The 27,743-nt window shown below is 44.6% G+C and overlaps 1 protein-coding gene and 1 long non-coding RNA gene across 10 annotated transcripts in view; one reads left to right on the top strand and one right to left on the bottom strand.

Annotated features, from left to right (window-relative positions):
* The window catches only part of LOC148124909 (uncharacterized), a 49,970-nt gene extending 47,519 nt beyond the window's left edge, over window positions 1–2,451 (bottom strand). The window contains exon 1 of the long non-coding RNA XR_015744792.1: window positions 2,376–2,451. This is a non-coding gene — a long non-coding RNA (uncharacterized LOC148124909). The remainder of the gene's footprint in view (window positions 1–2,375) is intronic.
* Window positions 2,452–8,593: 6,142 nt separating this feature from the next.
* LOC113437475 (mitochondrial peptide methionine sulfoxide reductase-like) overlaps window positions 8,594–27,743 on the top strand; it is an 82,860-nt gene continuing 63,710 nt past the window's right edge. For 6 of the 9 annotated variants that reach the window (XM_087939737.1, XM_087939738.1, XM_026702489.2 and 3 more), the window contains exons 1-3: window positions 8,594–8,780; window positions 23,669–23,737; window positions 24,031–24,150. In XM_087939737.1, the coding sequence (XP_087795863.1) occupies window positions 8,708–8,780; window positions 23,669–23,737; window positions 24,031–24,150 (262 nt within the window). In that variant the 5' untranslated portion in view covers window positions 8,594–8,707. Of the gene's footprint in view, window positions 8,781–19,446; window positions 19,895–22,176; window positions 22,321–23,668; window positions 23,738–24,030; window positions 24,151–27,743 lie in introns of those variants that run through there. The other 3 variants (XM_087939740.1, XM_087939741.1, XM_087939742.1) reach the window with 3 other exon arrangements.

Genomic DNA, 27,743 nt, shown 5'->3' with positions numbered 1-27,743 from the left:
AGTTTTAAGTTTCTGGGTGTTACCATAAAAGAGGACCTGACCTGGGGGTGCTCACTTTGCAGCCCTGGTCAAAAGGGCCCAGCAGAGATTGTACTACCTGAGACTTCTCAGGAAACAACAACTGAATGAAAAACTGCTGGTGACCTTCTACTGCTGCACTGTAGAGAGCATTTTAACTTACTGCACCTCTGTATGGTTTGCCAACTGCACAGTGGCAGATAGGAAAGCGCTCCAGAGGGTTAACGTCATTGCCCAGAGGATCATTGGTTGTCCTCTCCCCTCTTTGGAAGAGCTTTATAGCTCCCGCTGCCTTAAGAAAGTTCAAAACATTCTCAAAGATCCATCTCATCCTGGGAACCCTTTTTTTTGGACTATTACCATCTGGCAGACGGTACAGGACAATAATAAAAATGAGGACAAATAGCCTGAAAAACAGCTTCTATCCCAGGGCAGTAGCTCTTTTGAATTCTACTGTATAATGCAATATTAATGCAATATCGGGGGTTTTCAATTCAATTCATGGAATGTGAAGGATGTGTGTTTATTTTCATAGTTGTAATGTACACTGAAGATGGTATTTCATTTCATTGTACGAGGTGAAATGAAAATAAACTAACTAATCATGCAAGAAACCTGCGGGACTAAATTCAGATGCATCAGCAGCGCTCCTGCACTCCCGGTTCAATTTCACCTTCCCATCAGCCTTTTGAAGTAGACCAGTAGGAACCCAACAAAGGAAAACAAAAAAAGATGTGGGTTGCAGCTGACTCCCACTTGCAGATAGAAACCACTCCTGTTTCGGGGGTGGTTGCAGCCCCTCTCAACTTCCTTGGTGATAAGAGTGTGTGCTTGTTCTACAGAAATTCTACCCCACCCTGGTTTTGTTCATTGTTTTCATTCAAGGTCATTTTTTTTTTTTTGAAGTAGGGTGGCATCTGAAAGAGGAGGTATGGTTCAGAAGGGGGTGATGTGATGGGGAAAAGGTTCTTTTGTTCTTCTTAAGAGATTGCTTTTTAAAGGCAGTCTTTGGAAAAATAGCACAATCTGATTCTCAAGGCAGTTAGGTCAGCCATTGCCCGTGTCATGAGTAAAAAGCTGGGGCATGCATTTAAAGTCTACATGAAAGAGCACAAATAGGAATCTGCTAATCAATGCTTAAGAGCAGCTGGGGTTTCCTGCCTCCCTATCATTTATTAGCCAGACAAAAGAGGATGTTTTTCATACTGAGTCAAACCATCAAAAGCTGGTCATGACCGGGTTTTGAGTTTGAACCCGGGATACTTATAAACCGTTTCCCCAGCTGAGCATGAACATCGATGCTCCCTTAGTCCTTCCTTCCTATTTGCGACGTTAGTCTGCCCTTGACTTTGGTGCAATTTCAGGGTCCAGCACAAGGTCGCATCCTGGGGCCTGAACCACCCCACTAGGGAACAACGGGACTGCGGGGATGAGGTTGGAGGGTGAAGTGGCATTGCTGGCAAAATGCACCGAGGAGGTACGAAATGCTGGCCTTGCTGCCAGTGGCGCAGAGTTTCTGGGCTTTGCTTACAAGGAGAGGAAGGACAATGGAAAAACTTATCCTGACCTCCCAGGGGTCTGCTAAGGCCAGAGTGCAGAAGGCATACACAAAACTGTGGGGGTGGGGTGGGGGGAGGAGGTAGGGTTTTCACACAGATAAGAAAGCAGAGGGACCTGGGAAGAGAAAGGGTGCCATAGGACAGCCACAGGAGTCAGAGGAGGAGCCGTAGGAAGAAAAGCTGTATGGGAGCCAGAACTGGCTTCCTTGAACCTTGTGCGAGCTGACTGGTTAATTCTAGCTAGATGGAAACTGATCTCACTATAGATGTCGGTGGGAAAGGGGGAGTGTAGCTGTATGACAATGACATGCAGGGTGGGAGGGGGTTGGGTACCCGTCATGGGGATAAAACAATTGCTTTCATTACTGATCTATTGGGGGGATGCCAGAGCTTTCCAGAAGCATGCAGTTATTCCTGAGTGACACACGGAGCAGCATCTATGGCCACACTGGGTTGGATCAGCAAAGAACACAGCTAGTGCTAAGCCTGTAGCATGTGTATATGTGCACCCACAGTTCTCTCCCCCCCCCCTCTCTCTCTCTCTCTCTCTCACACACACACACACACACGCACAGTCCCTCGCTTAAAGGGCTATCAAGAAAGCTTTCTCATCCCTCGCCCAAATGCCCTTTCCGAATTCCCTATTTAAGAGCCGAAACAATAGTGTATTCATTACAGGACAGTGTTTAGCCATTTCTCTCTCTCTCTCTTCTCTCTCTTCCGCGTTTCCCCCCAATCTCTGGACTCCCTCTCCCCCTTCTTCCACCACCACCCCAACACCCGCTGAATCATAATTACCTTAATGTTTGAACTGCAGAACATTCCAAGCTGTTCCTTCTTGGTGGAGAGGGGAGAAAGAGGCAGAGAGAGAAAGAGAAGTGGGGGTGGGGGGGAAGGGAGGGAGGGAGGAGACTGGCGCACAGACAAATAAAACCCAAGTGAGAGATGATCTTAGCAAGTGAGCTGATGGGTGACTGACACCCAAGGTGTCAATGTCGCCTTTCTAACCGGAATGAGGCCATTGCTGTTGAAAGGTGTATTCCACCACCGCCCGCACCAATTCATGAGGTCTGCCTGTGTGTAAATTTAACCCCTTTGTGATAAAAGATACCCCAAAAGCGTCTTCTGCCAGCACGTATCGAGACAGGGTGGAGCAGGAAATAGACCTGAGATTAAGAGTGGCAACCAGAGACGGAGTCAAGGACCACCCCCAAGATACGCCTGGGATTCAAATCCAACTTTCTCCACCTTATAAGCCAGGAAGGGTCTCTGCTTGTCCCAGGTTGGCTTTTGGAAATGGGGTTCCTTCCAAGGTGTATCTCTGGGCTTGGGGAGAGGCAGGTGTGTGGATATGAAGAAGCCATTAGCATTATCTGCCTTGCCTTGTGACCTAGCTATTGTTGAATTCTTCTTTTCCTAACCAACTGCGGCGATATTACCAGTATCCTTCAAGGATTGTTGTCACCGTCGTTGTTGTTGGGGGTTCTTTTTGTCCTATCTCGGCTGCAGATAAACAAGTTCAAGGCCTTCCCTCGATGCTGAATCATACGCCGGTACTCGGTTCCACACAGCTCTGAAAGGAAAAAAAACATCCGGGAGATGGATTTTTTAAAAAAGCAGAGCATTTTTTAAAAATGTTTGTTTTTAACCGATTAGGGATTGAAATCGGCATCCAATTAAGGCTTGGGAGGGAGGGGAAAGTGGTATGAGAAGGTGGGTTGACATTCAAGATGTTTTCAATGTTTTTTTTAAAAAAATCCCGTTTTTAAGCCACCCTTTTTCAGATGTGTGGGTCTGTTGTGTAGGCTGGTATGTGTGAGAGAGAACAGACAGAAGGAACGGTGAATGAGAAGGCTCTTAAAATGTTATCGGTTTGAGCCATTTGCTTAGGACCCGAACAGTTGAAGGGGGGTTAAATTTATGTAACAAAATTGGACTCTGGGGAAAAAAAAAATCTGTGGGGAAGTTAGCTTTGCTTTTAAAAACAATCAGGTCTGAGTCATACCTTCTTCTGGATGGATGTATGATTTTGGTGTAATAAATACAAAACATCCTTTTTTGAAAATGGTTCAGCTTAGGCCACACTCTTCCAGCTTTTGAAAAAAGCATCTCGGGAGCAGCTAGATATTTTGAGACTTCCAATGGTGGAGACAGATATGCAACTTAAACAGAAGATCCAATCACACAAACCTTGAAGCTGGTTTGAGTCTATTTCCTTCTGATGAAAGCAATGAATAACAGAGTTGGAAGGGACCTTGGAGGTCTTCTAGTCCACCTCCTTGCTCAAGCAGGAGAATCCTGCATCATTTCAGATAAATGGTTGTCCAATATCTTGTTAAAAAAAAAACCTGCGGTGCTGGAGCAACCCTAACTTCAGGAGGCAAGTCATTCCACTGATCAATTGTTCTCACTATCAGGAAATTTTTGTTACCGTGGCTTTCTAACCATCCCTCCATCCAAACTAATTTCTGTCAACACCGTGCAGCCTTTGGTGTGCAGCATTTTGTGCAAAGGCAAATCTCATCCTTGAGAACGGATGATGTGGAAGGAGAAACATGAAAATTGAAGGCGCAAAGGAGCCAACTTGATTAAGAGTTTAAATCGACTTGCTACCCCAATTTTCCACCCGCCTTCTTTCTCCCGTTTGGTTTTTCTCTCTCTTCCTATTATCATTTTCAGAACATGTTGATTGTGACCTCAATTGTGTGTGCGGGGATTTTAATTCGTTCTCAGCAGCCGTAATCATTTGAATTTAAGCTTCTCTTCTCCTCCCCTCCCACACATATAGTTTCCCCTGCAATTTAATCTACAAAAGTCATTTCCTCACTGAGGGATCCTTTTAATGACACAGTTGTTCCTGCTGCAAAGAGAGCCATCCATCCCCATGGAGTTTTCTTTATACATTTCAATGATGTGTCAAATATTATTGGAGAACCTAATAAAGATGGAGTCCTCTAGCTTTAGCTGACTGCTGTATGGGCCACAAAGCAGAGCCGATTCCATGTCACTTTCATATATTTTTTTTAGCATGGGGGTGGGGGGAGAATGCTAAACATTTTTATTCAACAATGGATCTTTTCTCACTATCTTCCTGGGCAGACTAAATTATGCCAAACAAAACAGTGGATCACCTGTCATTTTGAACAATGTCAATGCAAGGAACACCTGAGGATTTGAATCATTGCCAAGTTGGGTCAACCTGAGTAAGTTGGATATACTGGCTTCCAGCAATAGACTGCAGATAATAAAAATCAGTCCATAACAACGATATGCTAAGACATAAACCCTGGTTTGCAGATCATTGGATTCCCATGATGGAAGAGTCCCTGCAAACTGAGCTTTCTAAATTCGAATCTTACCAAAGGTTTTTGCTTTTTTTCCCATCGGGCAGCACTATGAATTTGAACGCCAAACATGGCAACTTTAAGACTTGTGGACTTCAACTCCCAGAATTCCCCAGCCTCCTGCAGTAGGGATTCAAATGTTGGCTGTGGAATTCTGGGAGTTTAAGTCCACAAGTCTTAAAGTTGCCAAGTTTGGAGACAGCTGCCTTATTGCAATGGAATAACCTATCATTCCATTTCTACAGACCTAAGTTTTGACCCTGGGTACGATCCAATGCAGGTGGCTCTTGTCATAAAGCATTGCAACCAAATGAGTAATGGAACATTTCATCCTTGTATTTGGGCAAAGGGCACTCATTTCAGGGCTTTCTTGACTCAGAGATTTCCTTAGCAGATTCCATTCTGGATTCCCATACTTACTCTACCTATAAAACAGTTCGTTTGATTTGGGACTGATGTAATGCTATGTTTTTCTAGCCAGAAACTTTAAGTTGAGTAGACTTCATCTCCCAGAATTCCTCAGCTACTTCATCCTAAAGTTATCAAATTAAAAAAAACAGGTGTGGCCTATGTAAATCAGGATCTATTGCATTCTAGTAATAACCCTACTGCGGCTTGTTCCACAAGCCATGGTTAAGACTTTGACTTATGATGATTTGCAAACCTCATCCTTGTGTCTAAATAGTAGGTGAGGGAGTCTTTATCTTGTGTTCCAAGAGTCGGCCTCTAACTCCTTAATTCTATTTGCAAAACTCAGGCTGGGCATTTTTTTTTTCCTCCTGACAAGGGTTGCATTTCCTTCAGGATTACCTCTATGGCAGTGCTTGCTGGTGGTGCATTGCTCAAATCAGCCTTGGGTAAGGTCAGGGCAAGCCAAGGTCTTTTGCCAACAGGGATCTATTGGCAAAAGAGCAAATCCTCTCTGAGAAGCAATGGGAAGCAATCCCCTTGCAGTGGGCTTTGGAAAGTCTGCCAAGTGGCAGAGAAATGAGGATGAATGCCATTCAAGATTAGATTGAGAGCCTCGGATTGGTTCACCTAAGATATATCCTCAGCAGTGTATCTCAGGGCATTCAAAACCCTAAATCTGGATTAACAGAGCACAACTGCTGCCATTGCTGCACACACTGTGATGAAGCAAACACATTAGGGATTGGGTCTCATCAGGGATGGGCTGCTGGGGGTTCGGAAGAGCCCCTAAGATGCTGTGCAGTTTGGAGGACCCCCAAATCCCACTCCTGGCTGACCCCACTGATCCTTCCCCTTCCCTCCCAGGAGTGGCCCATTTTAGATGCAGGTAAGGGCAGGATGTGTGTGGAGGCTCAGGGAGGGCAAAAACGGGCCTCCAGGAAGGTTGGGAAGGCCAGAAGTGGGCCCATTTCTAGCTCCCAGAGGGCCTCTGGAGCCTGAAGAGGCCCTTTTCGCCCTCCCAGAGCCTCGGGGAAAGCCTCAGGAGCCCAGGGAGGGCAACCATGGTGCAGGAGGCTGACTAGGCCCCGCCCATCATGGCGATACCAACCCAACAACCAGGCAGAGAACCCTTTACTAAAAATTTTGAAGCCCAGCCCTGAGTCTCATCGCCTGGTTCACACCACATAAGTAGACCCTGGCTTTGCCTCCATAAGACACTGAACCATCAGCTATCAAAACCAGTTTCATCTACTTTGTTGGACAAATTTATTCTGTTGAATTTGAGAAACTTTGGAAAACAATTGACTCCAGGAGTTCCATCAATAAACTATGGGATATTAAGGATCCTTGATAAAATACGGACAAATGAGAAAGGGAAAACACAAATTTACGGTAGTACCAAGCTTATACAAAACCTAACATAATTAAAAATGGAAGATTCCCTACTGAATCATGCGATCTGCAAAATTTGAGACCTATCCTCCTGGGCCAAGGGTTTCCTCTTAGGTACATTTTCTTCCTTAGGCCTCTTCCTTTACCCCACCTCATCCCTCCTGCAGCCAGGATGGAAATAGACCCTACTCTAATGGGTCGGGTAGATGTGACCAGCAAGAGACATTCCCTTTGATAACCCATGCCCTATGCACCATATGCACCAAGACAAATTCCTTGTGTGTCCAATCACACTTGGCCAATAAATAATTTTATCATCTGTCTGTCTGTCTGTCTGTCTGTCTGTCTGTCTGTCTGTCTGTCTGTCTACCTATTCTCAGATACTCTTCCCATCCTGCTTACAATCTTTGTGAATTGTTGCCTTCTGGCAGAAGATTCAGAACAATTAAAACTCAGACCACACATTTTTCAAACAGTTTTTTATCCCAGAGTTATAATTGCACTTAATAATGAACTTAAGGACCACCATCAGTGAGCTGTTGGACAGTATTACTTGGTCTGTTGTGTGAATGCTTGCGTGTTTTTAGGGGGCGGGGAATTTTGGTGGGTTGGTGGGTGTTTGGGGATTGTCGTGTGTGTGTGTGTGTGTGTTGGGTCTGGTCTCTGAGCATTATGTGAATTTCATTGTATGTGTATACTGTGTATATATGTACAATGATAATAAAGTATTATTATCTATAAAATAAATGTCTAGTTCCCTGAGGATGAGCTATGAAGAACGGTTACAGGAACTGGGCATGGCTAGTCTAGGGAAGAAAAGGACCAGGGGAGACATGATAGCAGACTTCCAATATTTGAGGGGCTGCCACAGAGAGGAAGGGGTCAAGCTATTTTCTAAAGCATCCGAAGGCCAGACAAGGCATAATGGATGGAAACTGAATAAGGAGAGATTCAAACTGGAAATAGGGAGAAACTTTCTGACAGTGAGAACAATCAACCAACGGAACAGAAGTTGCCTTCGGAAGTTGTGGGAGCACCATCCCTTGAGACCTTCAAGAAGAGATTGGACTGCCATTTTTCAGAAATGATGTAGGGTCTCCCATTTGGGGGGGGGGGATGGACTTTGTCCATTGGTCAAACCCCCACTCCTTTACCCACAAACTAACCTCTATTGACCTCACCCCATTCCTAAGAGGTCTGTAAGGGGCGTGCATAAGCGCATCAATGTGCCTACCATCCCTGTCCTATTGTTTCTTTTATTTTTCTTATATGTATCCATTTCATGTATTCATAACTACGTTTATTCCTATACCTATTCTCTTGTAAGCCATTGACCAATCAAATGAAATAAATAAAAAAAATAAAATCATTCTTCTACTGTGTTGTAAGCTTTTGACAAAATTAAGCGAACCAATAAAAAGAAACAGATGACCCTGCAAGATCCCTTCCGACTCTGGTGATCTGTTATCGGAGCTCGGAAGCCTAAATCTCTCTGCTCCCGGGGACCGACCCCCCGATTGGATCTTGCAAAAAAACCCTCCTCTGAATTAAAGAGGGTTTCACGCCGAGGTGACCTATATAAGGCTTGCAAGCGCAAGCCTCCCCTTTGCCTAAAGCGGAGCAAGCCAGCCAAGATGCTAGGCGCATCCCCAGTCTTACGTAGGTTTTACAAGGAAGAATTCGCGTGGGGGGAAGCGAGTTAGACGTGCGTCGGAATGCCACCTGGATGCCAACGCTGCGCAAGCTTTCCTATTCCTGGCGTTTCTCTCCCCCGCCCCTCCCCTCCCCTCCCCTCCCCGCCCCGCCCCGCCTTGCAAAGGCCAAGAGCCCCGCCCCCAAAAGCCTACGTCACGCCCTCTCTCCCCCCCTCGTCCCCGCCCACCCCAGCTGATCCCGCGCCGCCCACTGGCTCAGCCAAGGGGCGACCGGGTCACCCGTGGACGGTGGGCGGCTTCTTCCAGGGGGTTCTGGCGCGCCGCCGCGATGCCGGGGAACATGCAGATGCCGAGCCGGGACGAGGCTCCGCCGGGCAGACGTGAAGCCCTCGTAGTGCAAGGTATCTCCCACCCCACCCCACCCCGCGCAAAGACGAGGGCCAGAGGCGTGTGGAAGGTGGCAAGGGTCCGCGTGGAAGGAGTTGCGGGAGCCTCTCGTGGGCTGGCGCGGGAAGAGCTCCGTTGGACTTCAACTCCCACCGTCCTTTGGCTGATGACGTGGGTGGGTGGGTTGAAGTCCAGCAAGAGTTGCGAAACTGAGCTGGGTATGCAGTACAGCAGAGGTCTCCAAACTTGGCAACTTTAAGACTTGTGGACTTCAACTCCCAGAATTCTCCAGCCAGCTTTGCTGGAGAATTCTGGGAGTTGAAGTCCAAGTCTTAAAGTTGCCAAGTTTGAGACCTCTACAGACAATAAAATGCCTGCACTTAGATCGGTGTGCGGGTCTGAGGGAGCCTTGGAGAAGATCCCTACCTGCAAAGGTGCACAGTTTGCCTTGCCTGTCGCCCTTTTGTTTTTTTGTTTTTTTTTATATATATATATATAATTTTTTTATTAAAATATAAATGAATAAAAAGAAAGAGCAACATGTTCCTTATATACCTAAGGTGACCAACTTTATTACAATGAAAATTGGAGGACACAAATAAATTGAAAAAAAAAAACAAAGCCGCTTGCGCACGGCGCACTCTCTCAAAACAATTCTCCTGTGTGGAGCGCATGCGTCTCATAATCGCGTCTCGCCGCGCTGAGCCTTGACGAATCGCCATGTCAAATACAAATGTGTCACATCACACACAACGGATCAGATCGGCATCGATCAAATATGGAGATTTACAGATTAGTCTTCAAATATCAAAAAGGAGGACGTGTAGGAGGACACTTTTCGAGGGAGGACAGAACTTACAAAAGGAGGACTGTCCTCCCTAAAGGAGGACGGTTGGTCACCTTACTATACAGTGTGTTGCCTGGTTACATTTTTTGGAGTAACATTCGCCATAATCATAGTAATAGTCTTCTCTAATGATAATTTCATGATAACTGTGCTTTTTTCCCTCATACCATTGGTAGGTATTCATTAGTAAAACTAATCAAAATGAATCACAATCAGTTACAATCAACAACCCTGATCATGAGATTGATCTTTCTCTGGTGATCTTTGAATTTCTAACTCCTGTTTCTCTTATTTATTTAACCAATGATAGAACAGATCCCATACCTCAAAATATTCAGTGTCTCCCTTTTCTTTAGTTTCAAATGTAAGTTTATTCATGTCTGCACATTCTAAAATTTTTGTTATTATCTTCTGTGGAAATCTCGCCCTTCCAATGTTGTGCGAACACAGTTCTACATGTACTATTAAATATGCCTTTCTTTTACTATATTTATCTGGTATGCCCCACAGGAATATTTCCGGTTTTAAATCTATATGTTCCCTTATCATTTTTTCTAGCCAGGTGTGTATTTTAGTCCAGTATTTTTTTTGCTTTTGAACATGACCACCACATGTATCTTTTCTTTTATGTATACTGAGAGCTTTTGCACCAAGACAAATTCCTTGTGTGTCCAATCACACTTGGCCAATAAAAGAATTCTAATTCTAATTCTAATGTGATAAAACGTGCCCGGAATTTGGTTGCACTTCCACCACTTGGCAGATATATCCTTAAACATTTTGATCAGTCCCGGCTCGCCTCAGTGAACCGAGAGACCGAAGTCCCAAGATCGTCCACATGTTTTGCATAATAGAATAGAATAGAATTTCTTAGGACAAGGAATTTGTCTTCGATGCATAAGCTCTTCAGTGTACATAAAGAAAAAATAAAATATCAAGAATCATAAGATACAACACTTAGTGATAGTCCTAGGATACTAAATAAGCAATCAAAATCATACTAGGAAACTAAATGAAACCATATAAATCGTAAAGATACAAGCAACAAGTTATAGTCATAAGTGGGAGGAGGAGATAGGTAATAGAAAGGATGAGAAGAATAGCAATAGGCTTAGTAAAATAGTTTGACAGTCTTGTGGGAATTAGTTGTTTAGCAGAGTGATGGCATTCGGGGGAAAAACTAAATAAACTAAAAAATAGATAAACATAAATAAAAACTAAATAAACATGTAAAGGTCTTAACAGTCATCAACCCTGAAGCTATCCACATTCCTGAAGTCAACTCGGAGCTGCCCATTGCTTCTCCAAGCGAGGTGCAGAAGGAACCAAAACTTACAAACTCCAGCACTTGGCAGTGAGGGGGGCAAAGGCAAAGTGATTTCCGGGATTGACGGTTGATCTTGGGACTTTGGTTTGTTTGTTGGCAAACACGAATTTTTCTGCTCTTTTTTCCTTGCAGCTCTCTTGCACAGGGGTCTTCCAACCATGGCAACTTTAAGACTTGTGGACTTAAAGTCCCAGAATTCTCCAGCAAAGCCAAGCTGGCTGAGGAATTCTGCGAGTTGAAGTCCACAAATCTTAAAGTTGCCAAGGTTGGAGACCCCTGCTCTTGTATATTCCAAAAAACAAGGGTGATTTTGAAAGGGATTAGACAGAGCAGGAGGTAAGCTAATTGGGGGGGGGGATCCTTCTTTCTTCCCCCCGAAGGAAAGGTTTAGCTCCACTAGGATCCATTCATTTATTCCTTTACAAACAGCATTTTATTATATAGGTAACATATTTTGTTTCCCTTCGACAAGCAAAGTCAGTGGGGAAGCCAGATTTACTTAAGGACCGTGCTGCTAACTTAACTACTATGATTGGACTCAATTTTGGTCATAAATGGAGGACTTCCTGAACCATTCAGCTCGTCCTCAACTTACAAGCACAATGGAGCCTGAAATTTCTGTTCCTAATTGAGATGTTTGTTAAGTGAATTTTGGCCCCTTTCGCCATCTTTCTGGTCACAGTTGTTAAGAGAATCGCTGTAAGTTAAGTTAGCATGGTCATTAAGTGAATCTGGTATCCTCATTGACTTTGCTTGTCAAAGGGTTACGAAAGTTGATCCCACGGGACACTGTGGCTGTCATAAATATGAACCAGTTGCCAAGCATCCAAATTTTGATCACGTGACTGTGGAGGATGCTGCGGTGGTCATAAGTGTGAAAATGGTCATAAGTTGCTTTTTTCAGCACCGTTGTAACTTTGAACGGTCGCTAAGCGAGCTGTTATAAGTCGAGGACTATGGGTACTTAAGTCAAAGATTTTATACTTTTGGAAATTTGGGAAATTTATGTTGTTCCATGCAGGTTGGGGAAATTACCTCCATTTTAGATGTAGATCTTCCATGCTCAGCCAAGCCTACAACAGGACAGGGCTCAACAATACGCAATCTCAGGGGTGGGTCCACACATCTGATCCTTTTTTGTTTTGTTTTTTTAAGATCCTTCCCTCTCAGCCACCAGGGATAACAGAATATCACTGCTAAATATACTCATGAAACAAAAACTTTTCAAGAGAATAAAGGGAGCAGCAAAGAATTCACCCCAAACCCCTAAGAAAAAGAAACAAATATTCCTAACTAGCTCAATAACCGTGCTTTGCTACGAAACTATGTGGTATTGGTATTCATCTGGCCTGTGGACTGTCAGTGTGTGAGAGAGTTGAGGGCTGTTTGGAAACTGAAACAGTATTTGCTGTGTGAGCAAGAAGGAGACAGCAATGAGCCTGGGCGTGGCTTAGCTCAACTGTTCTGTACTAAGGCTGCTTGGTGCTGTGAAAGTAAAACTGAAATTGAAACTCCTCTCCTCTGCTTGTGTTTTGCATGTGGAACAGATTTCTTTTCAGGTGGGGAGGGGGAGTAGAACTCCTTAGCATCAAAGTGTGTTAATAATAATAATCATATGGGAAATACAAATGCTCTGGTGATCATTTTGAAAAATCCTTTCATAGTGAGCACCTAGAAGCCAAGAGGAACTTACGTGCCAAATTTCAAGTTTGTACGCTTTAAGGTTGTGGAGCTTTTCTGATGATGTGTGAGTGGTATTTCACTTTTATATATATATAGATTCTATCCACAAACCTTCCCCCCAAAACATACTTAATGTGATACCTAATCAGAAAAATATGGTCCATCCTTGCCAGTCCAAACCCTGATTTTTACTGCATTTGGCACTATTCTGTACTGCCCACTGGAAATGGATTAGAGCAACGTACCAGTAACCCTCAACTTACAACCATTCATTTAGTGACCGTCAAAAGTTACACTGGGAAATGTGACTTTCATATTCGCACTTACAATTGACATAGCTCCCTCACAGTCATGTGACCAAAATTTCATGGATGGGCATCCGACATGTGTTTACGATGGTTGCAGCGTCCTGGGGTCAGTGGGTCACCATTTATAGCCATCGTAGCTGGCTTCCAGCAAGCCAAGCCAATGGACTCGTTTAAAGACTGCATGGTTCACTTAACAACCATTGGAAAAACAGATCGTAAAATTGGGCGTGACCCACTTAACTGTAATGGCCAGGCTGAGCCCGAGGGAGGGGTCAAACGCGCCATCAGTCGAGTCCCTTCACACCCAAAAGAGATCGAAGTCCAATACACCTTGAATTCCTTCTGCTCTTATCTCCCGCTGACGTCCCTTGCCTGTTAGCAGTTCAGATTCTTGTAGAGAGCTTAGGCTTACAAAATAAATCTTTATACCCATTTGAACTGTGTGGATCTCCTGATTTTCCTGGCACTTGACATTAACACTTAACAAGCAGAAATTCTGATCTCAATTGTGATCATTTCACTACCTGTGAAATAAATAAAAATCAAATGTTGTTACTTCGGAGCCTTAAGGGCAGACAAGCAATGGTGGGATTCAACTGATGTAACAACTGGTTTGACGAGCGCGTGTGCGCCGTGTTTTAAAAAAGGCCATTCTCAGCTAAAACTTACCTTCTAAGGCTGCAGCCCCAGTGAGTAAAACTGCCGAGCTGTGGCAATCCACTGTGCCACACAAATCAGCTGGGCTTCAAAACAAGGAAATAAAGGACAGGCTAGGGCAGGGGTGGGCAGGTGGGCCCAACCGATTGCCGGAACTACCAGTTCACCCAAACCGGCCTGTACCAGCTGAATCCTCCCCCCACCCCCGCATGCAGGGTATGCCTGGTAGGAGTGAAGATGCTGACTCTGGAAAAGGCTGCTTCACCCCTGAATTTTGGAAGCCACCTTGAGTTATTTGCTCCTCTCCTCCCCCTCGCCCACCTGAAAGTTTAGAGACTTGAGCCTCAGAGAGAACAGCATGCATTTTGCAGCCGCTGAATCTTGGACAGCGCTGTTCCTGCCTCTGCGTTCCCTCTGCAGTTGGCAGCCTCTTGCTCAGGAATGAGAGCTGGGTGTGCAATATGGTGTGTGTGTGTATGTGTGTGTAAATGTCTGTGGTTTGCTGATTTCCCAGCTGTTCCTCCTGACCCCCCCCCGAGTCATCTCTGTTTACATTCTGAACATGCGCCAAGAGCCAATGCTCTGGAATGATACCCTAGCTGCTCCCCATGTGCTGATTGGGATGGGGGCATACGGCACTTTCCATGGCAACGGATACTGTTGCTAGGAGACGGAGGAATAAAAGACTTGGAGGGATGCCTGGCAGCCTTCCTCCCCCGCCTCCTTGTCTTCTGCTGTCTCCCCATTTGGAACAAGATGGTTCCTGAAACATGGCAAGGACAGTCATGGCTATGAGACAGAAGCACCAGGACAGAGAGGAGTTTGGGACAATTAAAGGCTGGGCATTTTCCGGGTGCATTTCTTGGCTGTATGAAGGACCAACTGTTTTATGCTGAGTTTATTTCAAGCAGTGGCGTGCCCATCCAAGGCTAGGCATGGATACGGCCATAACGGGCTCTAAAAATAAAAATCTTGCTGGCTCAGGTCAGAAGAGGATGAGGACAGTCCCTCCCTAATAGTTCCCACAGTATTTGGTAGGTTCAGATACTGGAGTGTTTTAGTCTGGCAAGATTCTGTCCATAGGTGAGGAACAATAAGAAACTTAGCCTGGAAGAATCACCACGTGTCATTCTCGGTTTGGAGGCCTGACAGATTTTAAATGAAATGAATTATGAGTTTCCAAACATATTACTCGTATCATTTCCCTGTCCTTTAAAGGGAAATTATTTTAGATTGGCGGACTGTTTTTTCTTTTGTAAACTCCTTTGTCATTCTTTTACCAGTTCAAGCATGAGGATGGATCAACTTAAGTTGAAGAAACGTAAAAAATAGTTACCTTTGTCTTGGGGTGTCCTGATGAGATTTTTGACTAGTAGATAATGGCGAGGCAGGACAAAAGAGAATGTAATCCTATCCATTATTTGCTTAGAAGAATAAATATTCACTGCAGTTAGCTGATGTATCTAGAAATAATGGTCTCTCTGATTATTCTGATGATAATCTTATCTGCCACCAGTACTATTTTTGTTTAAAAAAATTAAATGCTGTATCAGCAAAACATGGAAAATAAAAACATTATTTAAACAAACAGCAAAGCAAAACAGATTGGAGCAAACCTTGGAGAAACAGGTATAGAATTCTTTATTGGCCAAGTGTGATTGGACACACAGGGAATTTGTCCCTGGTGCTTAAAGATGGCATGGTTTGGGCGTCGTATAGCTGTCCCATGCCTCCGATCAAATGCTTGTCCTAAGGCAGAGGTGGGGAGCAATGGCCCCTTGATGACTTGTGGACTTCAGCCCCCAGAATTCCTGAGCCAGCATATCCTATGGCAGGGATGTCAAACTCAATTTCATTGAGGGCTGCATCAGGGCTGTGGTTGACCTCGGGGGTGTGTGTGTATGTGACTGGGTGTGGCCAACCAGGTCGGTGTGGCCAGCAGCTCCCCAAACTGCTAGCATGTTTCTTCTTTGCATTGAGTAGACCGAGCTGAGGCCATGCTGGCTTAATTGGGTAGACTGGGCTGAAGCTACGTTGGCCTGATCTTTCCTCTTTGCATTTGGGTAGACCGGGCTGAAGCAACATGAGTACCAAAGGCCTGTGGACCAAAGTAATGCAGGTAGACTGGGATGGCCCCGCGGGTCAGATCCAACTACATCGCAGGCCAGATCCGGCCCACAGGCCTTGAATTTGCCCCCTGTTCTAAGGTGACTGAGCAAATACTTTTATTTCAAAGCAAACAGCTAAAGAAGATAGGGTAGTTTTGGGAAAATTCCAAAGCTGCCTCCGAAGATCAATACCAAGCCAGGGTCTTCATTTCCCACAATTTGCTGGCCAGGAGGGATAGGGCCAGGAGGGAGCTGGTATAACAACCAGAAGAGGAAAGTATTATTTTGAATTTTCATAATGCACTTGTCAGGGTTCCGATGGATGCCCTAATTAAACCATGAACCTCGAGCCAAGGTTAAAAAACAATCCGGTTATTTATTAGGAGCAACATGTCAGCACGTACCGAAATAAAGTCAGCTCTGCCTCGTGTCATTTACGGCCCACTTTTGGCCCTGTTTCCCCCCTTCCCCCCAGAGTGTGTCATAAATCACATTCTCCAACCGGAGTACTTTCAGCACACTTTCACGCCCCTCAGGCTGGTCCCAGTAGCCTGGGATGCAACCTTGAAGAAGGTATGCATGGAATATGCTTCTGGTTGTAGCTGCCATGCTGTTCTGTCAGTTTTTCCCCCTCCTGACTATGGCAACTCAAGAACAGGCCTTCTCTCTACTGGGGGAAGAACACTTCCTGATAACACTCATTCAGTGTTTCTCAAACTTGGGTTTTCAGCCTCTCAGACAAGTCAGTACAGGTAGTCCTTGACTTGCAACCCCCATGGAGCCCTATATTTCTGTTCCTAAGTAAGTCCAGTGAGTTTTGCCCCATTTTATGACCATTTTATGACCTTTCTTGCCCCAGTTGTTAAGTGAATCACTTAACAACTTGTTTTAGGACCAACTCTCTTCATACTCTACATAAATGACCTCTGTGATCATATTAAGAGCAACTGAGTTCTCTTTGCTGACGATGTAAAGCTATTCAACACCACAGACAATACTGCTACCTTCCAAAAAGACCTTGACTATGTATAAGAATGGTCAAACAAATGGCAACTTCAAATCTCAACAAATAAATGCTCTTTAACCTTAGACTGTCTACTATTGACCTCACCCCTTTCCTAAGAGGCCTGTAGGGGGCGTGCATAAGCGCACCAATCGTGCCTACTGTCGGTGTCCTATTGTTTCTTTTTATCAAAAACTTCCAGTGTTGAAGCATTCACAACTTCTGGAGGCAAGTTGTTCCACTGATTAATTGTTCAAGCTGTCAGCAGACAATAATAACACACATTCCTTTCTACTTGTGGTTTGTTATTGTCTGCTAGGCATTTAATATTTGTATGGGAAATGTAGTCCCTGTGCCTGCAGTGAAATAGGCAATTTTTCATCTTTCACAGATGAGCTTCCTTGGTTGATTCTGTTCAGCATGGCGGTCTTCCGTTGTATAAAACTTGTTCCGAGTTTGTTCCTCTTTATTTCTGGTTTTCTCCTTTCAGTGCAGTGTTGGAAGAAACTTCACAGAAAATTGAGGGTAATGCAGTTAGCACTTACCCCTGTTGAAATGAATTCCCATTTCATCTGAGCCAAGAAATCACAGTATTTCCTGAGTAATCTGGACTATTAAAGTGAATTTAATGTTGGGTTAATAAACCAAGACCATTCCTTGGATATAATGTCTCGGCTTGAATATGAAAGTTAATAGAAAATTTCCTAGTTTATATGAACCCCCAAAAGCTTCAAGTGTGAACAGACGTTCACTCCTACTTTATAAATCAAGGTTCACGTTTTCTTCCAGAGGAGTGGAAATTTTGAAATAGAAGTTTTATTAGAAGGAATGGTTTCTTGATGTATACAATGGACTGTATATTGGTGAGCGGCAACTATCTGGAATTCATAAGGCGACAATGTTTTAATGCAGGAGAGTTCAAATTTTTGGCTGCAAGGCAAAACTGTAAATGTTTTTTTGTTGGGGATAAGAAACTTGCAGTCAACTGAAGTTGGTGAAAATTTTGATTTCAGGTTTTACATGATAGATGGTCGGTCCTCAGATAATGGCTACATGTGGAGCGCCTGAACTTGTAACCATTCTGAATAAGTGATACTTACTATCAATCTTCAGAATTCTGGCCATCGCAGCCCCCATGGTCACATGATTGTCATCCAGTTGACCATCACAGGATCACAATTTGTAACCTTCTGTGCTAGCTTCCGATAAACAAAGTTTACTTTACTTTACTTTACTTTACTTTACTTTACTTTACTTTACTTTACTTTACTTTACTTTACTTTACTTTACTTTACTTTACTTTACTTTACTTTACTTTACTCTACTCTACTCTACTCTACTCTACTCTACTGTCATTGCACCTCGTACAACAAAATCAAACACCATCTTCAGTGCAGGTCATGACCATGACCATGAAAATAAACACACACATCCTTCATAGTCCATACATTGAATTGAAAACCCCCAACACTGCACTATATAGCAGAATTCAAAAGAGTTGCTGCCCTGGGATAGAAGATGTTTTCAGCCTATTTGTCCTTGTTTTTATTATTCTGTACCATCTACCAGATGGTAATGGTTCAGAAAAAGGGTTCCCGGGATGAGATGGATCTTCAAGAATGTTTTGAACTTTCTTAAGGCAGGCAGCAGGAACTATAAAGCTCTTCCAAAGAGGGGAGAGGGCAGCCAATGATTCTCTGGGCAATGAAGTTAACCATCTGGAGTGCTTTCAAGTCAAGGAGTCATGGTCGTATGAGATCCTCGCTTAGCGACCCCCGATGATTTGCTTAACAACGGTAACCAAGGACTTCATTTTCTCACCTTGGGAAGAAATGATTGAGAAATATAGCATGTAAAAATTTGAAGAGCCAGTTTTCCCTCTGAGCTATTTGGATAATTTTCTCCTCCTCATTTTCTCAGCTAAGGTTGAGCATGGGGGTTGGTTTAAAAGAAAACAACAATGGAAGGAATTGGCATCTCTAAAGGTACGTTTGTTCCCTCTGCCTCCTTCCTTCTTCCTTCCTGTCCCATGATGCATTGTACCTCGGCAAGCTGATGCCATATATATATATAAAAAACAAGGGGTTGTTATGCTGCCCATTCTTTTGATGGCAGAAGGGTGGGAAGAACTTGGCACCATTTGGAGAGGGAAAAACTCCAGCCTTCCGACAGTAGCCTCCTGGGCATGTATGGTCTGACTTACTCCATCCCCTTCCTGGTATCCCTGAGCCTCCTGCAGTCAGAGGGCATGGGGCGGGCATCCCAAAAAACCCCAAGTGGGTCTTAGTCCCGAAGGGAACCAAGAACCGCCTACCCAAGGGGGTAAGCTTTTATTTGGACTCTATTCTTTCTTCTCTTCTTCCCTCTTTCTCCCTATTCATCCTTTTTTGGGGGGTGGGGGGTGGGTGGGAGGAGGAAAATAAAACTACAGTACTGTCTACGAACGTTCAGATTGTCCAATATTGTCTTTCTCGTTTTTGGCTCGGTTTCTGGGTTCCTACAAGCAGCAAAGGGAAAGGGCGCATGCGAGAGAGAGAGAGAGGATCACGGCCGTTGGGATGAAGGTTGGCAGGGAAGCCGTGAGACAGAGGGAGAGAGGGAGGGAGAGAATAAAACTGGCACAGGCTGGAGGTTTGCCAAGGCTGCTTGGCAGAGATTCCATAGAAAGCTGGGCGAACACACACATGGTAATGTATATTTCGGAAGAGAAATGCTGAAAACCAGGGGGTGGGTTAGGGGAACAGAATGAATCGCAGATCCTTGATCTGGGCACCTGTTTGTTTTCTTTTTAATATGGCAAATTGCTTCCATCTTTTCCTTTGATTTTTTTTCTCTCTCCTTTTCTTGCGGTTATTGGATGTTCTTTATGTAGCACATGGATACCAAATGCAGAGAGTTGCGTTTAGGGAGCGAAGCAGTTCCTGTGCTGATTGATTTGAATCTGGGCCAAGGAAATAATGTTGACTGCTATCTTGCCTGGAAGAAGGGGGAAGGAGGAAGAGGGTAGCAGGATTTGGCTGCCAGCTACCAAGTTGCCTCGCCACCTTGGCAGGGAATCGTCGACCGGATCCATACGGGCCTCCGGTGGTGCCTTTGGACTTCTCTTGGATATTGGTTAGGGGAGACCCTGGATTCCCCATGTGACTTTTTTCACAGGGACCCCTTTCAATCTTCGAGGCAGGTAGCCCCGAACAGGTAAGGAAAACCTCCGGGCTAACTGTGGTTCCTTTGTCTGGTTTAGTTTTCGAAAGGAAACTTTTGCATCCAAAGTTCATGAAGATGGGGTTGGCACGGGGTGTTGGGTGGGCATGGGTGGCAGATTTGTGGGGAAAAACAGTCAAGAGCCGATGCCTGCTTTGTCGTGTCTCCTTTCTCAAACTGTGCGGCATGTGGGGTGTAGCCATGTGTCTATCCTCTTGAGATGGCTCTTTGGCCCAACGTAGGGCAGCCTCTACCTCGCTGACATTTTGGCATCTGGTCTTTGGTCCTGGGCATCCAGAGGCTTTAAGGAGGCGAGGCAGAAGCGTCGCTGCAGCTTTGCTGGTTGCCAGCTTTTCCAACCACCTTTGTTGGGTGTGGTGCGGACGACGGGTTAAAGCTAGCAAGGAGTTCCTGGGTGAAGGAAGCTTGAACAAGATGCTGTTCGCTCTAAGATGGACCTGGGGAAAGAAGGAATTCCTGCCAGGATCTTCGCCGTGCTGCTCACTAAGAAGGCTCTTCGTTAGAGCTGCTGGTGTGCTCAATTGCCTTTGTAGGTGTGAGACATCCAGGGAGACAAAGAAATTACAGTCTCGCTGAACTTAAATAAGGATTTGAAGAAAATGAGCCAGCCCCGTGCTTGGATGCTCCCTTTTCTTTCCTGGGGTGCCCCCAGTCAACCATCTCTGATGTTTTGATCATAGTGTAATGTGTTTTTTAAAATATATATACATATATATCTCAGGATCATTGACACGCCCAGGTGGGGGATATTATGCTTCAGCCTGAATTTGTCTGGGTTTCTGAAAATTAATTCATTAGGTAAACGGAAGGTTTGTTTTTTAAAAAATCTGAATAGAAATGAGAAAATGTTTCAGGGAGCATTATTTGACACTGCAGCCAGCAGGCTCCATTTTGAAATTGTAGATATAGAAGAAACACAAGCAGAGATCTGATTTACTGCAGTGTAGCTAAAAGAAGGGGAAATATCCTTTTTGAAAAAGCATGTTCTAAGATCGAAGGCAAAGGCAACAGAAATGATTGTAGGGGTTAAAGGAAAGACTGCATTGTTTGTCTGTAGCTTAGAGCCGAGGTAGACAGGAAGAAACTCAAAGGTACGTAAAGATGGCCACAGTTAGTGGCCACAATTGGGACCAGCAATTGTCATTAAGCACACCAGTCACTAAATGAAACCAAGACTGTGCTTACTTCAGCCTTACAGACTTTCAAAAGTTAATAAATAAAAGGATTGGTCATAAAATTACCTTTTCAGCACCATTAAAACTGCAAATGGTTGTTAAACGAAGCAGTTGCTAAACAAAGACTCCCTGTAGTCATACATGGTATGGAAAATGCAGGTAGAGATATTATTCCCTCTGTTAGGGTTATCTCTAAATGTATAACCCAAAAATAAGAAAATACTTTTTACACAAGATGGACTTAAATTGTAGAAGCTGCTGCCATCACATAGAGCAAGGGTCTTCAAATTTGGCAAGTTTAAGACTTGTGGACTTCAACTCCCAGAATTCCTGGGCTAACAGGACTGGAGGATGGATTCTGGGAGTTGAAGTCCACAAGTCTTAAAGCTGTCAAGTTTGAAGACCCCCGACATAGAGCAATGGTCACTTTAGTTTTTAAAAAGAAGCCTGAACAAATTCATAGGCAGATTTCAAGTCAGGTCATTTGGTATTTGCCTAACCTGAAAGTTAACTCTTTTTCAAACTCTACTATTCTCGTGGACTTCTCTTGAGCAATATTTATTGAGAAGAAAGTTGTGGAGTTAAAATTGTTTTCCTTCTACAACAGAGATGGGCTTCTGCCGGTTCGCACCGGTTCTCCCGAACCGGTAGTTAAGATTAGGAATAGTTCAGCGAACTGGCAAATCCTACCATTGGCTGGTCCTGCCCCTATCCATTTTTCAGCCTGTTTTGGGGGGCATTTTTGGACCAAAATATGGCTGAAAATGGCTCGAAAAATGGCCATTTTCAAGCCCCAAAACAGGCCAAAAAATGGGCAGGGGTGGGGTCAGCCAGTGGTGGAATTAGCCCCAATTGGCTGAACCCTACCTCTTCCCTTGAGGCAAGTGGCTGGGAGGCAGGGCTGAATGTGATGAGTGACATCACCCACTCAGTCACATGACCAACCAGCCACGCTTACCCAGCCAGAGAACGGGTTGTTAAAAAAATTGCAGCCCATCACTGTTCTAGACCTAATTTATGTTCAAGTAGGTTAGCAGGAAGAGTTGATTGATCTTTCTAACAGTCATTCTCTGACCCCAGGTAGCAGAGGAATTTTAGGAGTTGAAGTCCAACCATCTTAAAATTGCTGAAGGTTGAGAAACATTGTATTAGGATAATGTGAAGTTTGATTTGGTGTTTCAGTTTCAACAATACAAGAAAATACAGGAATAAAATATATATCTGGTAAATACAGATGTATATGCTTGCACTTTTTTATACAAAGTCACTTTACTGTTGCAATCAATAGATCTTCCCAACTCTGACAATGCAGTGTTTGTTTGTTTGTGTGTGAGACACAGAGAGGCAGATAGATACATGGATAATCTATATTGCATTAAACTGTTATTCAGAGGGCTCTCCAGATGTTGGATGGGATGCTGTAAGAGAATGAGGAAATAACCTTGATGAAAGGATGAGTGAGCTGTCAAGAGGAAGAAGAATTCAGGCTTAGGAAATGTAAAGCAAGAGGAAGACATTCATAAGAACCTCACCTTGACTTTAAAAGATGAACCTTGGCAGTCTTTCAAGATTGATGTCAACTTTTTCAAGTAGGCCAGATCAGGAAACAGACACCATAAGGATTCCAGGAATAGCAATAGCAATAGCAATATCATTTAGATTTATATACCGCTTTATAGTGCTTTACAGCCCTCTTTAAACAGTTTTACAGAGTCAGCATATTGGCCCTGACAATCTGGGTACTCATTTTACCCACCTTGGAAGGATGGAAAGCTATGTCACCCTTGAGCCTGGTGGGATTTGAACTGCAAAATTGCAGGCAGACGATAGTCAGCAGAAGTGGCCTGCAGTACTGCACTCTAACCACTGCACCACTAAGGAATGCTAATTTATTGAGGCGACTGCTTTGTTTTTGATGCTTTCATATCTGTGTTGAGTTCTGGTGACTGTCTGAACTAGCCCCTGTGATTTACTTGGCTAGGTTTCTCAAAAGTGGTTTGCCATTGTCCCTTTCCTAGGGCCAAGAGAGAAGGACTGGCCCATGGTGGGACTAGAACTCACACTCTCCTGGTTTCTATCCTGGTGCCTTTGCCATTATACCAAACTGTCTCTCTTTTACTTTATTATTGTAGGGCAGAATAAAATAAGCTTCCATTTCACCTTAAGAACTAGTTCTTCCTTGATCACAACAGATACAGGTTAACAGAGTTGGAAGGGACCTTGTAGGTCATCTAGTCCAAGCCCCCACCCAAGCTGGAGACCCTACACCATTTCTGACAAATAGCAGTCATATTTATGATAGTTGCAAAATCCTGGGGTCACATGATCCCCTTTTGTAACCTTCGAAGTCGCAAGTCATGTGACTATGGGATGCTGCATGCGTCATAATGACGAGCTGGTTGCTAGGCACCCAAATTGCAGGCACAAGGCTGCAGGGACCCCGTGAAGGCTGCAGTTTGGGGGATGGGCATAAGTTTCTTGTTCAGTGCTGTTTCCACAGTCACTGAGTGAATGGGGATGGTCATTAACTGAGACTACCTCTAATGACTTTCTTTTCCCTGTTTTTTTGCAGCTGTCCATGCTGTCAACAACAATCCGACATATCCCCCATTTCCCGAAGGAATGCAAGTGGCAATATTTGGTGAGTGATGATTTGCCCACGGCCAGATTTAATTACACCCCTTCCCCCCGTCACTTGGGACTATAATCCTGGATGGTAATTTTAATGAGGAAGTAAAATTTCTGGAACCAGCAACAGAGAAATAATGTAGTTGATGCCTTGTTGCGTCTTGCATGGCTGGCTAACTAGCCGGGGAATTCTGGGAGTTGAAGTCCACAAGTCTTAAGGTTGCTGAGGTCAGACACCTCTGACATAGAACACCTTAATGGTTCACTTATTAAGACATCTTTTCTTTTTCTTTGCTTCCTTCCCAGGCATGGGATGTTTCTGGGGAGCAGAAAAAATGTTTTGGAAACTGCCGGGGGTCTTCTCCACACAGGTGGGATTCTCAGGAGGCTTCACTGCCAATCCTACCTACCAAGAAGTCTGCAGCGGTAAGTCTTTTTGAGAAAAATTCTGGGTGGGTGGAATCTCTTTCTCTGTGAAAGAGATCGGAGGGCTTGTCCATACGAGACTCATGAGCAGGGGTGGCAGTCGACCGGTTTGGACCGGTTCTATAGAACCGGTTGTTATGTTTCGGCACAGTTTGGAGAACCAGCAAATCATGCCCCTGCCTGGCCCCTCCCCTCCCCTTGTCCTGATGGGTATGTCTATAGAGATTCTCAGTCCTCCAGGTCATGGTTGTCCCAAAGATGCTTTTTTAAGAGGCAATTGGACTTTCTGTTTTTTCTTTGAAGAAGTTTCACTTCTCATCCAAGAAGCTTCTTCAGTTCTGACTGGATGATGGGGAATGGAAGGATTCATACTCCTTGCAGACAGCTGGTCATTTTCATTCTTTTAGAAGGTTGTTAAGTCACCTGGAGGTGATCCTGATGACACAGATAAACCTCCAGGTAATGACCCACTAAAGCAGGGGTCTCCAACCTTAGCAAATTTAAGACTAGCGGACTTCAACTCCCAGAGTTCCTCAGCCAGCTTTGCTGCTAGTCTTAAAGTAACTAAGGTTGGAGACCCCTGCACTAAAGAATCCAAATGACCAGCTGTCTGCAAGGAGCATAAATCCTTCCATTCCCCACCATCCAGTCAGAGCTTCTTGAACGAGAAGCGAAATATCTTCAAAGAAAAACCAGAAAAGACCAGTTGCCTCTTGAAAAAGCTCCTTTGGGACATCCTGATGGGTAAGTCTCCTATCTTGATTGGCATCATATCATGAGGATTTATATGTTCCAGCACTCCAATAGAACCAGAGAATCAAGTACCCAGGAAGGCTAAAACTAATTTTATTGAGGTAATAACAGAATTTGCTGGTTGGATTGTGCTAAATCTCCTCTTCCTTCTGATTCCTCCTGTGAATCAAGGGGTTGTCTTCCTGACCTGCTTCTGAATGTTATCTGGATGTTTGGGGCATAAATAATGTTCCAGCCCTTTTTGACTGGGAAAGGGTTCCTATTTATCTCCATCAAGATCATCTTCCTTACTTTCTGCACGAATGGACCTGGAGATGATCTAGTTCAGGGGTCTCCAAACTTGGCAACTTTAAGACTTGTGGACTTCAACTTCCAGAATGCTAGGCTGGCTGAGGAATTCTGGGAGTTGAAGTACACAAGTCTTAAAAGTTGCCAGGCTTGGAGACCTCTGATCTAGTTCAAACAGTTTTGGGATGGAGATATTCAATTTTGGACCCACTTCCCTTTTGAACCTCATCCTTCCTGCTTTCAGATTCTTCTGCCGCTTGGGAGTTCCTTTTCAAAGTAGTGTAACGGGATAGTTGTCGCGCAGGTATGCAATTCCCTCTTGAGTGCAGCAGAGGGCAGAGATAATGTAGCTGTGCAAGTTAGGGTGTTTGAACCTGATTGTAGCAGGCTGCCTTGGGGGCTGCTATTGTTGCAGATGTGGAGTCCTTGGTGTTCCCAGAGCTTGGTTGGTTTCTTGCTTGGAGAACTGAGCTGAGAGAGCAACCAAGCTCAGACAGCACCAAGGACTCTATGGTCTATCCTGAGCTATAGATATTCCCCTCTACTGGTATTGTTGCAAATGACCGCCCTAGTAGAACATGAATGGAAATTAATCAAAGAGAGAAGCAACTAAGGACAAATTTACCAACAATGAGAACAATTAGCCAGTGGAACAGCTTGCTTCCAGAAGATGTGGGTGCTCCATCACTGGAGGTCTGTGGAGATTCTCAGTCATCCAGGTTAGGATTATCCCAAAGATGCTTTTTGTTTGTTTTTTTCAAGAGGCAGCTGGACTTTCTGGTTTTTCTTTGAAGACATTTTGCTTCTCGTCCAGGAAGCTTCTTTGGCTCTGACTGGATGGTGGAGAATGGAAGGATTTATACTCCTTGCAGACAGCTGGTCATTTGCATCCTTTTAGTGGTTTGTTGAGGCCACCTGGAGGCTTATCTGTGTCATCCGGGTCACCTGAGTGGTGCAAATTGGTGTGGAGCCTTCTTGGAACTGTTGAAAGAACTATGTTGTAGATTGGAGATAGATAATGCCGTATCCCTCCCCTTCTGTTGAGAGAGGGCTGTTCAGTTTTGACATAGATGGCCTCTTTAACCCCTCTTTCAAACCAGGAGGCCTCTCTGTCCAAGACTTTGTTGTCTTCAAAAGTGTGGCCTGTGTCTTTTAAATGCAGATGGACGGCTGAATCTAATCTTCATGGGTTTGTTCTCCTATGTTGTGCTGGAGATCACTGGAGATTTTTAAGAACAGATTTTTAAGAAGACCTCTAAGGTCTCTTCCATTTCCATTATTCTGTTATTTATTCTGAACGTTCCTCAGCTTTTCTGGACGACAGGCGATGCCAGGACTATTAGGCCAAGGTCATATCCAACTACCAGGTTCTGGGTGTTATGAGCTCGGTACTCCAGCCCACTTGGAAAGCACTGCCTAGGAAAACATCTCCAGTAGAATTTGGGGTGAGGTCAGGGGTGGGATTCAATTTTTTTTTTTACTATCGGTTCTGTGAGCGTGGCTTGGTGCGTGTGGCTGGTGTGGCTTGGTGGGGCTGGCAGGGGAAGGATATACTGCAAAATCTCCATTCCCTCCCCACCCCACTAACCTGCTTTCCAGCTCCGTTCTCCTGTGCAGGGCAACCAAAGAAGACCCAGCCGATCAGCTGGGACTCAATGGGAGGCAGAGAATAGATGGGGGCAGGGCCAGTCAGAGGTGGGATTTGCCAATTCTCCGAACTACTTAAAATTTCTGCTACCGGTTCTCTAGAACTGGTCAGAACCTGCTGAATGCCACCTCTGGGTGGGGTGGAGGGACAAGAACTACATGGCCTTACTCGCTTCCACTGCATTGTGGTTGGGAGACCCAAACAGGGCTCGGTCACCTGTCCTCTTTGCTTCTCTTGTAGCAGGAAAGCCAGCCGGTACAAGATTCCCACCCCTGCTTCTCACCCTATTCAATCACTGCCAGTCTCTCTTTTATACTGCCTGTTCATCCCGTCTCTGCCCTGTTCTCCTGGTCTGCAGCGGGGCCCAGCACAGCAGGCATGGCATGTTCACCAGCTTCTTGCCTGGTTGCCGGTGGAATTGAACGTCACCCCTTCCCTCCTCCTCCTCCTTCCTTCCTTTCTCCCCTCCTAATTACCATAGGAGGGTCAGCGGGCTTGCTTGAGCAAAATTAACTAGAAACCGCTCCAGGGGAATACATCTCTGATGAGAATTTCAAACTCCACGGGGGGAATGAGGATTCAGCAGTGAAAGGAGAAATTCCTCCTTTAGACAGGAGATATTAATCTAATGGGAATGTGTCAAGTGTTTCCAAGCGGGATGAAGGCTCTGGATTAACCCCTGCAGTGCTGCTCTTAAACTGAGGTATGAATATTATCTGCTTCGGGAAGCATGCCAAGAAGTAGCTGGTGGTCTGCTTGATGACATGATAGCAGTGTTCCAATATTTGAGGGGCTGCCACAAAGAAGGGCGGGTGGGGACGTCAAGCTATTTTCCAAGGCAGCAGCAGGAATGGATGGAAACTAATCAGTGGTGGGATTCATATTTTTTTACTACCGGTCCTGT

Source organism: Pseudonaja textilis, chromosome 10 (genome assembly GCF_049901715.1).
Source record: "Pseudonaja textilis isolate UNSWEBS1 chromosome 10, rPseTex1.2, whole genome shotgun sequence".
In the NCBI taxonomy this organism is placed as follows: domain Eukaryota; kingdom Metazoa; phylum Chordata; class Lepidosauria; order Squamata; family Elapidae; genus Pseudonaja; species Pseudonaja textilis.
This window is presented reverse-complemented; position numbering and strand designations above follow the sequence as displayed.